The following is a 12,852-nucleotide window of genomic DNA, read 5'->3' as shown; positions in this document are numbered from 1 at the left end:
CTCATGTTACTGCGTCCATGCTCTGTGTTTTTAACATCACAGCAGAGCTTCAAAGCGGATCCTTTAGTTTGCTGAACCACAGTAGATAAGCAGTAAATGTGTAGATTTATGACGGCACAGCCTGATGCTTGATATAGTGCTAATTTGCATAACGGCATTTAATTTGACTCTGGCTTGGTCTGCAAGAGTGCTTAAGAATATTAACATCCTTAAGTGCATTGATTAATTAACCTATTTAAGATTAAATGCAAGAAATCCACGAACGGTTTACATTCCTATAATTTATACATTAGATTCACAGTTGTTTAGCTTTCTAAAAAATTGCTGTCATAATTTAATACATACATAATTTAATTAATACATTTAATACATGATAACCTCACGGCATACATGTGGGCATAAAGAAAAACACAACAATACTATTAGATAGTTTGAACATTCACACTCATGTAATTGAGCTGCCTTTCTCTTCAGCTAGGATATCCCATTGTTTTACACTTTTGAATGAAGCTCATCCTGCATAAGAAGAAATGCATCATATTACTGAAGATGCTCTCAAAATTGCAACTGTAGACTGTAACTTCTGCTGATCTCACGCGTGTGTCATCACCGATATTCTCTCAGCTGAAGCCATGCATCAGGCTATTTTATTTCAGGTCTAGTCTGACTGGAAATGATGAAGCAGGAATGTGACGTTTGTAGAAATACAGAATCAAGGTCTCATGACTGTAAAATTTTCACAATGCTGTTATAATATCTGACTGAAGTGTAGAGAAAGTATCAAAACGCAACTGCTTTCTGTCTAATCTCCGGCACAAACCATAGCAGCAAGACTGACTGACAAGAATGTGGCAAACAGGTTTGTTTGGTGATGCTGGAAATCAAACGCTACACATTTCAGGAAAGCTGCTGTAATTGGGTAATAGCTAGTTTTAAAATCCAGCACTATTGACTGGTATATCTCCTTCAGAAACACACTGAGTTGGCATAGAAAATGTATTCAAGACTCCAAAAACCTTGATTACAGTCCACAGGCTTGCCTGTCAAAATATCTCCAGAAAGTGAGATGCTTCTGGCTGATTAGCATCTATTAAAAATGACTAATCTGTTGACATTTTTTCATTTTTATAGAAACATAAAGGCTCTGAGTGGAGTGATTAACCTTCAGTGGAAAGATCAGCCCGAGAGGGGGCCTGCCAATAGTGCAGACTCCTACTGTGGCAGTGCCAGCTAGCAGCTGCCTCTCTCCTTAAAGCCGGCTCTTATGAACTGTAACTGGAGGGAATTTAGATTAGCCAGTTTTCCTTCTCCATCAATACATAAAGAACAACATGTAGCTGTTTGTGTGCACCCATGTCCGTACCAGTGATTAAATTTTTCCACCTGAGGCACATTCAAAATTGCACGAGCAATAGAAATATATTTTCCATTTTTGCAAAGAAAATGTTTAACTGAGGTAGTCTCCATTCTGTAGTAATTAATTGCACACATGGCGAAGGACAAGCCTTCAACAACACCTTTGTCAAGTCAAAAATTACCAAGCAAAATGTGCAATGACTGAAAATTATCCAAATATGCCTGAATGAAATGTAAATGCATTTACACATCTTTTCACTTCAGTGTGGATTTTCCTAAACTGAGGCCAGTAAGCAGGCCTGCGTTTACTGAACTGTCCACCGTGACCTTTTGAATAAATGCAAAACAGAAACTCCTTTAAACTGGCCTTTCCTGCAGGAGGACTCCTTTAAAAGGGTGTCAGCAATAATCTACCATGGATCCAAACAGCCCTCGTTGGGGGAAATGCCCAGCTGGTAACATATAGTTCAATAACATGTCAATGTCAGAACTGGTTTTCACAGCTCTCCCACAGCACGCCACTGTGTTATTTAGTGGAAAATAGGGTAATCAATTATTTTACTTGATGGAGGGTAACTGAATACGAGTCATACTCTATTGAATACAGTAAGCCGCCCATGCAGTTGAGCAAGGGAAATCTATAGTAACACATATCGTCTTTATGCTTGTTTAACCATGAGAAGAGGAAATCTGCTCATGACATCTGCACCTGGCAAAATCAAACTTGCAACAGTTAGCAAAACGCTCCATTACACCTCTGCCCACAGTGAGCAGGCTGAGGAGGGGCCTTGGTTACATTCGTCATATTCTGGGCCATTCTGTCTTTGCCTCCCTTACCTTGCTCTGAGATAAGACTTTATATGTGAGGAAGTGCTGACTAGAGGCAGCTGTGGCTCGTGTAAAGATGATCGATCGTTTGTAAGAAGGCCTCCGGTTGAATCAAAACAAGGAAGCGAGCTGGCAATCGTACGCCAGCGGTTCATGGACAAAGCCTGCCTTGGCAGTGTTAACATAAGTGATGGTCACAACGATTAGTGGGCGAACTAACCGTTAGCCATGTTAGCTTCCCAGCTTGCCAACATAAAACCTGATTTACCAGCAGAAAGCTAACATTAGCCAAACATTATTTAGCCCCGGTAACTGCTCTATCTTAAAATATATTCTGCGAAAAATCGCGATACAAACACTTCCTTGTCAATCACAACACTGGGTTTGATACTGGACAGCAAATCAAGCATCCGCACTCATTTCTTGAAATTAACGCCTCAGCTAACACCTACTGATTGCTAGTTGACAGCTGGAGCGAGCGCAACAAGGAAATTAGCTCCGTTAGCAACGAAAATATTAGCTAACATGCAAGCGCCTACTATCAAATGTTGGTTTGCTAGCTCATCGCAAACAAACACAACAGACTCACCTTCGCTGTGGTAAATCCGGCCGATAGGGACGCAGCTTGTGTGTTTGTCACGCCAAATATGCGCCAACGCCTGGAGTTTAATATAAGGTAGACGGCGTTACTTGTTGTCACTGATGTTTCACGCTAGCAGCGGAGCGTCGCTAGCAGCTCTATCCATTCTTCGCTGTTCGTCCGTCTTCGCCGCTCGTGAAAGGCTCGAGCACACCGGATGTAGAAATACGGCACCGCCCGCTCCACGGCGCACACTTCCGGGTCAGACCAATACGCGATAATTAACGATTAAACCGTAAGTCATAAAACCGTGTAGTGAAACAGCTCAAAAAACAAACATCTAGCGTTGATTTATCACCTTTATGTATCAGGACTTTACCTGATTTTATGAAAATTGCTCAGAAACACAATTTTGAACTTATGCCGTGCTCCATTGTCAGTGATATTACTCCCCCCCCCCCCCCTTTTTTTTACTGGAACACCACTACCCCTCCCAAATCACAAATACATATTTTTATTTTTAGTTATTGGAGTTTAGTTTGGTCATACGAGGTCAAAACAGGGAGTTAAAGTTAAGAATAATTAACAATGTATGATAAAAAAAAGTACATCTACTCTGTGAATGTTTTTTGGTAAATAAAAGGAATATCTTAATTAGATCAGAAAAGGAGAAAAAAATGTTTACACATACAGCAAAGACCCCAAAAATCCCCCCAAAAAGGGGATGTCCTGATCACATTTTTTGTTTGCTCCTCATCCCTTTGAGCCCTCAACCTTCTGCCAGCAATTTAAACACTGACCTTAAGAGTTAATTCTCCATCTTGGAAACCGCCGCTGAGAAAACAATCTAATCTTGAAGCTCATTTAGTAGCTGTTCGGAAGCCTTCGATCATATCACATGAACCTTGTCGGCAGGTGGAGTCGTGGAATTGTAAATATCCAAATTAAAACAAGGGGGATATTTAATGACATTATTTTGCTTAGAAATTGAGCAGAGTTCATTTAAAATGAAAAAGAGGCCTGAAAGTGCATTTACAGACAATTCCCAAATAAATCTCAGTTCATGTTAAACTGAGTTTTCTAATTTTCAACTCTAATTTTTGACTCTCAGCAGCAATTTAAAACTGACTGTCACGTTTCTGAAAAACACAAAATATGATTGCAATCCCATTTTTATGCCCAGAGGCCTGCTGCTCATAATTCATCCATGAAATGAACTGAAACAGGAAATCCCATCAAACACAAAACAAACATGACAAAAACACCACGAAGGAAGATGAAAATATAGCCCAAAGCTTAACCAATCATATTTATTTTGTACATCTACCTGTATAGCATCTCCAGGAAAATGTGTGTACTAATGCAAAGTGGTTACAAAAATAAAGCACATTCTTACGTAAATATGACATGACAGTAAACCTACACTTACAAATGCTGAATAAGAAAATAAGGACCTTATCACTTGAATGTCTGTGCCTTTCTGTCATTGTTAAACCAATTTATCCAAAAAAAAAAAAAAAAGATGGCTACTCTTAACATCTGACAGTCTTATGATTCAGTTCAAGTACTGTACATACGTACATATGTCAATATTTGTTTATATGGGCAGTAAACAATGTCTGCAGCACTTCCAAATGAGTTCCTTTGGGCCTCAGTCTCTGACACAAGAACTTTAAGTGCTTAAAACTGTTGTGGAAGAAATGGATTAATATAATAAAAATGATTCTAGCAAATATTTCACTGTAGAAAATACCAAGAAAGCAGTGAACGGGTTTTCTCAGCTTGCACTCACTGTGACCTTATGTATCTGTTATCATTGTGTAACAGCTCCGACAAGCACGTGACCTTGTCAAATCTGAGTGTTAATATGATTTCTGTGATCTAGTATTCATTGTGTGATACACTGTAACAATGTGCTAATACTCCTGGTACATGACCTCAGTCATCAATAGTGGTATTTCATTTTAAAAAAACAGCTTTTCCAACTGTACAATGCATTTTAGTGCATGAAAACATCATCTGACATGCATCCATTAACATACGCTGTTAGAGACTGGAATGACTGACATACGTCTATCTTCTAATGTAAACTATAGACAAGGTTATTTCAGGGCAGTACCTCAGTGTTAACGCTTTCATACACTGGCTTAAGCAAGAAACATAAATATACGTATATCCCGCTGACAGACAGCGGGTTTTACAAATACTACGGCCAGGTTAATCTCTGCTGGATCCCTGCTTCATACCATCTTTGAAGTCGAGAACATAAACAAGGAATTATGCCAAAAGAAATGTTGTGTAAATGCGGCAGCTTATCATATCAAAAAACTGTACAAGATAAGAGAATACACTATGATTAAAAAGAGAAAAAAATGGATGGAAGGTTCGTGTGTGTTTCAAAATTGTCCTCTCAGTTCCTGGTCAAGAGGTAAAGTGTTCAGAAAAGGCAGTCGGGGTCTTTAAAAAGTCTCCCTCCACTTTAAGCTATTGCCTTTGCTTCAGGCAGGAACGCCTCCCAAAACTTTATAAGCTGGAAAACAATTAGCATGAGGAGAATAAAAAACACGTTAATATAAGTTGCTATAGTGCAAAATCCTTTCAATTCATCTCTATGATAAACGATACATCGTGCAGTTAAAGGGACACTTTGGTCAAGTGCACTGACTTTACAATCATACTGAAAAGGTTAAATGATTACCCGTTGTTGAGACTGCAGCATTGCCTCCAAATATTTGACTATCTGGCTCTTGAAGTCCTTGGCTTTTTCTTTCTGAAAAGACAAAAGTCTTGTCACGTCTTAAGCTCTTTGCCAAAGGAAAAGACGTCTGGGGGGTTTTCTGGCACAAATTTCAAGGTGCACGGAGAAGAGGAACGACCTTATCGAGAGGTCAACCCATTTTTGCTTCAACTGGGTCATCGTGCAACTTATTTAAGAGACAATTCTATTATTCTTAATATAAAATACGCTCATGTGGTTGAAGGCCGATCATACTCCTAAAGAGGTGCTTCTAATGGCAGATACAGGTGACGCCATATTTGGTCATTAAACAGAAGACTTTTCTTGATATAAATGGAACCAAAACAGACTACAGGTGCTATTTTGGAGGCGGCGCAGCAGCCAGCTTTAGAGACTCTGGTGTTTTGTTGCCTGTCTGTGTGGTATGTTGGTGCTCGGCGCACAGGGTGGAGGAGAGGCACAAACAAGTGGGAGGCTCACTCAAATGAGGCAGCGCAAAGCAAGTTGTTGGTATTCTGGTTGAAAAGGGGTCTAGACTGTTCTATTTTCATCCTTATCCTACCTTACATTACTTAAGGACATGAATATATATACAATAACATTTAATGTGGTTAAAGCAGGAGCGCCTGTAAATCAGCCTGCACAGATCTGTAAATTAACCAGACTGATTCTTACTGTTCCTGCTGTACACATGCAGTAGCCTGAACGCTTTTGACTTTTCATTGTTTGTATAACTCATACACGTACCTCAAACCTGAGAACCTCCTTGCGAACAGTCATTCCGATCCTGTCGAAATCTCTCTCGTACTGAGTAACTTTCGCCTCCCACTGAGGACACATGAGGAGGAAAACAAAAACAATAAACAAAGCATTCATCTCTGGATAGAAAACACACATCAGCTGCTTGTTCTGGACACCTGAAACTGCTGTTGGAGACGGTGAATCATACAGATTTAATATTCCTCAGGTTGTTTTTGCACTTTTTAAGAGACAGTTTCCATCTAGGGCTACCCATTAGGCTAATGACTATTCTTTGATTATCTTTGAATCATTTTGGTGTTTAATCAATTGATTATTTAGTCTATAAAATATAAAAAAATATTGAAAAGTGACTTTTTCAATGACAACTGTGTAAAACATAAAAAAACAAAATGTGATAATTTGCTAATCCTTTCTGATGTAAGCTCATCTCATCTCATCAGGCCTCGGTTCGGTGCTGCAGCAGCTGTGCGGTCACTGTGTTACCTCAGTGATCTCCTCTTTGGCCTGCTGCAGCTTGTCCGGCTTGTTGGCCCACAGCAGCTTGGCCTCGGCCTCTCGCTTCTTCTGGAGTGTGCTCTGAGCCTCCTGCCATCGCTGCCACGCCCGCATGCGCTGGTCAAAACAGCCCTGTGGACGTCCATTGAAAGGACCAGTGTGTAGGATTTAGTGGCATCTAGTGCCGAGGTTGCAGACAGCAATCAACTGAACACCCCTCGCCTCGCCTCGCCCTCCCCTACGGTGGCACCAAAAATGTGAAAAAGGCTCTGTCTAAAGTCGGTGCTTGGTTTGTCCAGTCAGGGCTACTGTAGAAACATGGTGGTGCAACATGGCGGACTGTGACAACCTGCTGGCTCAGTTACTTTTGTACAAGTGATCCCGTCCTGTGTTTTACTTCATTGTGCCGTTTTATACATAAAAATCAATTTAAGTGAAGCAGCTTTACAACATACAGTGGCTGAAAACCCTTCAGAGATGTTTTGTGTCTTTACTTCAGTCCTGGTATCAGGACCTACTCAAGCTTTACATTCGTCAGCCTCCCTGCTTCTCACGAATCTGTACGTCCTCCTCCTGCATGTCTACCGTTCTGCAGCTGTGAGCTCACCCGCATGGCGCCCAGCAGGCGGATGTAGTCGGCCAGCAGCTCTTCAAAGATGAAGAAGTCACTGGCTGCCTGCTCCTGATGCAGCTGCTCCATCTTGTCCTCCACCTCTGCCAGCTGGGACAGGGCCCGGGACAGCGCTGTGTTGTCCTCAGAGTTTCCTAACATGGCCATACTTTTGGCAAATACTGCGGTGTTCCCACACAGCTCTGGTTTTGAAGGCAGAAAACAAAAAAGCTATTCAGTCCACGTGTTTGGGCCTAACAGAGTAGGCAGCTGAACTGTTCTCGCCTGTTTCCTCAGCTCAAACAATCTGACACAGAAAAAACTGGGCAAAGATGAGTCAAGAAAGTCACATGTAGCTCACCCTTCCTGTGATTGACAAGCGAGTCCACCAATGCGTGAAGCTTCCTCAGCTGCTGCTCCTCGTTCTCCACCTCCTGGAACTTGTCCTCAAACCACTGAGAGCCGAGCAACAACAGAACATCAAGAAAAACAGTCAAACCTCATCACGTCTGGAGCTGAAGGCCCATTTGACTCGATAGAATGTCAAACAAGGTGGTTACAATACCACAACAGATACTGTAATATGATCAATACATCAATAATTAGTATAATTTCAGCTTGAACTATAACGTGCCTTCATTAATTGCCTCTGGTTATATTATAAGCTGGATCAGCCTGAACTTCCCAGCCCTGATGCACTTATTTCTTTCAGATCTGAGACTCTGAAAGGCGACAGAGGCTCAAAAACTACAGTTAAAGGCCCCGATTCAACAAGAGAGGAAGCACTGCTTGATTTAAAGGGCCTAGAGTCTGATGGGTCTGGATCTGAGTTTGATGAGTTTAATGATATTATCTTAGACCCTGTGCTGGATACGTGTAACCAGATCCTGTCTCAATCAGTCGGGCAGGCCGACATCTCCCTCATCCTCCCAAAAAAAAAAAAAGGACCATGCTGGGATTCCTCTGATAATAAGAGAAGGCCCTTTAACATCAAGAATCCTTCGTCAGTTGGGTCAGGGTCTTTTTCAATAATTCAACAGCAGCAGTTCTGACTCCTGGCCAGAGATCTGGTTCCCCTTCACTGTGGGAACAGACAGGGGACCCTCTCAGCCTGCCGCTCTTTGAGCCTGTTATTAGCCGCTGGCTGGAGCCCTAATGCTCTAATATCTGGTATTCTCGATAGAAAGAGGGAGCATAAAACCGCCCTTTAAGCAGATGACATGTTGATATTTTATCAGGACCTTCATTCCCTGCCTGTGTCTGAGGCCATGCTGCCGGGGTCTCTACTGTCTGCCCCTGCCTGTCAGAGTCTTTTCTGTTGCTCACCCTAGATTTGTTTACTTACACATATGGCCAGATGTTTCAAACCCATTTCCCTCCTATTCTGGACGCCATAAAGGCGGGTTTAGATGGCTGCAGCCCCTCGTCTCTTTCCTAGCTGGGTAGGATTGCTCTCATTAAAATGAACATCCTGCCCAGGCGACTCTACCCACTGCAAATGACATTATTTTGTTATCAAATAAGGTTATCAAGGTGCTCGAAGGCTGGCTGAGTCCCTTTATCTGGAGCAAAAGGAAGCCTGAAGATGGCAAAACTCCAAATGGCAAAACTCCAAATGGCTGACGGGGGATTAGACATCCCAAACGTGAGGCTCAATCTGCGGGCAGCACAGAGCGGCTCAGATGTGACTCAGCCTCAGTTTGGTTCGACGCTGAATCCTCTAAGTCCAAAGTTTGTGGAGTCTGTCGAGGGCCTCTGTGCTAACCCTTTCACTCTAAGCCTGGAGGTCCATCTGTGCGATGGACATCCCCCATCAGGGTTTTTTTCCAGCTCTATGACAGAATTCTAACATGGATCTCCACGTGCGGCACAGCCTCCTTACAGTGTCAGACTCATTCATCTTGATGGTCATCTTGTTGACAGCATCCGATGCCTTATTGATCATTTTGAGGAAGCCGGCTCCACTCAGCGCCTGTGTGCTCACTGCTCGGGGCAGCTGAAAACACACACACACACACACACACACACACACACACACACACACACAAGTCACTCTCAAGAATCAAGAATCTAAAATTCTCTAATCAAAAACCAGCTGCTATAATGAGGAATCAGGAATCGGGCTCGTGTCTTTAAACACTCACATCTTCTCTCTCCAAGAACTCGCGGACGTCGGGATCTTGTAGTAACAAAGGGTGACACACGACTCTCTGAAGATACCTGCAGAAAAACACGGCGGCAGCAAGATGAAGCGAGTAAGAAGGTTAACTTATACATAAAACATGCACTCTGGCAGGAGTAGAAACAGAGTTCAAAAGGACCACAAACATCTGCACGGTAATAAAAAACAGGCCTGGTATTAAAAGGGATGATAGCTTGTAATAATGAGAACTGGCAAACTGACATTTTTGGGTTGAGTGGGATATTTATTCTTTTTTCCCTTCAAAATGACCAATTCTATGAAATTCTCTCCAGATGTTCATTTGCTGCAGCACAGTCGACTGTAATGGGACAGAGCGTGTGGATCTAAGACAGATGTTTAGTTCTTGTGGCCTCTGTGTGTGTTTGTCTTCAACACAAACGTCACTCCTCATCTCACTGTCTGAAACACGTATGGATCCTCACCTCTCCAGAGCTGCTCGTCTTCTCTCGACAAACTCTACCGATGACGGGTCGTCCATTCCCACCTTCACTTTGGTCATTCCTGTTGGTCCAAATGACAGAGAAAAACAAAATCACACTGACTTAAAGGCACAGACTTAAATAAAGAAAGACCCGGGCGGGCGGGCGGGCACCCACCTACGACACTTTTCTCGGGCGGTGGTGGAATGATGAAGCCGTGGAGCGACTGCTTGACCGACAGCTTCTCGTAAAGACCCAGGAAGTCACTATAACGCCTCCTCACAGTGAAGGCTTTACTCCTGAACATGGGCAAGGATGTCTGAAAGCAGAGACGGGGACAACACACTGATGAGATACAGAAGTGCAGACACATCGCACGTACTAGCAGCATGAGGAGCCGAGTAAAAATACTAAATATAAGTATAATCACAAGCTTTGGTACAGACCCTGGTGGAGACTTTGTAGGCCACATATGCGTTCATGCCGTCTCCTGGGAGGACAGAAACATTGGAGACACATTAAACAACTTAAACTAATGTCTCAGTGCATTTACATCTCCAGCTACAAGATCTGAATGAATTGGAAATGTCCAAACTGTGTCACAGTTTTATGAATAAAGACACTGACCAACTTTCTCTGGGTTGGTGACTGCGACGTCCACATCGAAGCTGTCCTTGGCCTCGTCCTCCTCCAGCTGCAGTCAACAAGAAAACACCTGTGAATGTTTGACTGTGACACAGAGAACCTGCCCATGACAGAGCAGGCCTTACAGAAGCAGGCGTGTTACTGGCGAGCTCGGCTCAGACGTGGCCCGTACCTGCTCCAAGGAGGTGGGCTGCATGGCTGCAGGGCTCTGAGCGAAGGAGGAGGCAGGACGGAGGCCAGAGGAGGAGGAGGAGAGCTGCTTCCGATCAGAGCTGCCGGGCTTGTCTGTGCTCAGCTCCACATGTGCCTCTGGGGAAAGAGGAGACTTTTGATTAATGCTTGTCTCTCCTGATCCAGAGGGAAAAGAAAAACAGAGGCCTTGTGTGAGCGTCAGCCGGGATCACACACACACACACACACACACACACACACACACACACACACACACACACCTGATCTGTCCTGACAGGCACTGGTGCTCACTCACTGTAGAAAAGCCACAGTTTACATGTACATGACTGCTGCATTTTGACAACATTACAGCTTTATCATTGATAAATGATGCAGATGAGACTTTTCAGTTCACTCACTATCTGCAGATTTTTAATCCTCTGTGAATGTGTGTGGGACCTCAGATCTTTTACTTTAGAAAAAGCACCAATACCACTGTTATAAGACCCTGCATTCAAATCTCACTTAAGAGTGTTGGCATCAACAAATGCTTCACGTAAAGTTACAGTACTCATCATATAGATGTAGAATGGTGTATATTACATTACTGGATTAATTAATGGTGCATTAATGTGTAAACAATAGGGCTAATGTGGCAGCTGGCAAAAGTGGGGCGAACTACAACTACTCACACACACTGCTGGGTAGTTTCATCCATAATAATATTTAATAATTTGAGTTGATTTATCTTTTGCATGAATAATCTGAATCTGCAGGATTACTAGTAACTAAGTGTGTCAAACAAATGTAGTAGAAATTAGCATAAAACGGAAATATTCAAGTACTTGAACACTGTGCTGAAGTGCAGTACTTTGGTAAATATACTTATTTACATTCCTTAGTACTCCTCATGAGTGGTTAACTGAACTTGATGTGTTAAATGGGCGGAATGACCCTTTAAGATCATTAAACCTGTGGAGGATGATGGAGGTTGTCAGCGCTGCACAGTGAACACTTAGCGGGATAAAACAGAGAGAAAGTGTGGGAAGAAAACGTCTCCTGACCGGCAAACAGGTCGCCGTCGTCATCGGAGTGAACTCCGTTGGATCTGGCCGGTGTGCCGCCAGCCTCCTCCTCACTGAACAGGTCTGGAGGCTCCTCACGGACCCGGTCCGGCTGAGAAACTCCTCGACTCACGGCCGCAGGGTGACTCTGCAGAGAGGGGAGGACACGGGAGGAGTGGTGACTTCTGGAGTCTCATGACAGCTAAAACGTTTTCACAGATAAGAGAGGAGGAGGAGGCGGGGAGGGTCCTGTGAGCTGGACACTCAATGTAAAGTACGAGCCGCTCAGCCGGACATCTTTAAATTAACTATTAAGCACCAGGACAGGCCGACAAATTAAGCACAGTTCAATTTTGACAGACTTGACTTCAGTCAAACTAACTTCTGCTGAGTTTATGAATCAATTTCGTCGCTTTTACTCAAAATCTGACAACATCTCTCGCCTCTCTGTCAGTGGCTGCCCGTTAATTTGGATGCCATGAATGCAGGTCAGAGCGCATAGAGGCAGACCTACTGGCTCGTTCACTTCGTGCAGATGAAACCGACACAAACAGGTTAGAACTGGTCAAAACGAGCGGTGGACATACGTTACTGACGAAGATGTCCTCGCCCTCGTCGCTGTCTCCGTCTGCCATGTCAGACAGCCCCGCTCCGGGCTCCTCTGTCGCTGGGAAAGGAGGGGGATTCCGATCTGAGCTGGCCGCCATATTCCGTGTTGTGAGAGGGACTGACGTAAGCGGAAGTAGAGAGCGAGGAAAGTGAAGGCCGACGGCTGCAGCGACACCTGCTGGTCAGCAGGCAACACGACGAACAAGGACTTTGGTTTAACGTTGTAAAACACTCATGTTCTATAAATACATTTTATTATCATTATCATGTTATTAGACTCATGGCCTCTATTTCTATAACCCTATGTCAGGGTTTTCTTAACAGCATCTAAGTATATTTACTCAAAGTACAAATCTGAGATACTTGTATTTTA

The 12,852-nt window shown here is 43.3% G+C and overlaps 2 protein-coding genes across 5 annotated transcripts in view; both read right to left on the bottom strand.

The window, feature by feature from the left end:
* csnk1g1 (casein kinase 1, gamma 1) overlaps positions 1-3,010 on the bottom strand; it is a 30,619-nt gene extending 27,609 nt beyond the window's left edge. For all 4 annotated transcript variants that reach the window (XM_076733013.1, XM_076733021.1, XM_076733030.1 and 1 more), the window contains exon 1: positions 2,774-3,010. The gene's annotated coding sequence lies outside the window, so the exon portion shown is untranslated. The remainder of the gene's footprint in view (positions 1-2,773) is intronic.
* A 1,036-nt stretch (positions 3,011-4,046) lies between these two features.
* Positions 4,047-12,596, bottom strand: LOC143321998 (sorting nexin-1-like). The gene is made up of 15 exons (XM_076732828.1): positions 12,458-12,596; positions 11,871-12,018; positions 10,808-10,944; positions 10,618-10,684; positions 10,437-10,480; positions 10,168-10,309; positions 9,994-10,072; positions 9,513-9,588; positions 9,251-9,364; positions 7,730-7,823; positions 7,366-7,571; positions 6,747-6,890; positions 6,249-6,329; positions 5,463-5,534; positions 4,047-5,294 (listed from the first exon to the last, which is right to left on the bottom strand). Exons 1-15 carry the CDS (start codon positions 12,575-12,577, stop codon positions 5,244-5,246), a joined length of 1,575 nt encoding a protein of 524 aa, XP_076588943.1. The 5' UTR covers positions 12,578-12,596; the 3' UTR covers positions 4,047-5,243.
* Between the last annotated feature and the right edge of the window lie 256 nt (positions 12,597-12,852).

This window comes from Chaetodon auriga, chromosome 1, assembly GCF_051107435.1.
Source record: "Chaetodon auriga isolate fChaAug3 chromosome 1, fChaAug3.hap1, whole genome shotgun sequence".
Classification (NCBI taxonomy): Eukaryota; Metazoa; Chordata; class Actinopteri; order Chaetodontiformes; family Chaetodontidae; genus Chaetodon; species Chaetodon auriga.
The sequence above is the reverse complement of the archived record's forward strand: the minus strand, read 5'-3'. Positions and strand labels throughout refer to the sequence as shown.

Bases quoted from the DNA above. Each gene is read 5' to 3' on its own strand.
- LOC143321998 (XM_076732828.1), bottom strand. From the start codon at position 12,577: ATGGCGGCCAGCTCAGATCGGAATCCCCCTCCTTTCCCAGCGACAGAG. The intron at 12,019-12,457 runs GTATGTCCACCG...CCCTCTCTGCAG, and splicing joins AGGACATCTTCGTCAGTAAC to AGTCACCCTGCGGCCGTGAG. The intron at 9,589-9,993 runs GTGAGGATCCAT...GTTTTTCTGCAG, and splicing joins AGACGAGCAGCTCTGGAGAG to GTATCTTCAGAGAGTCGTGT.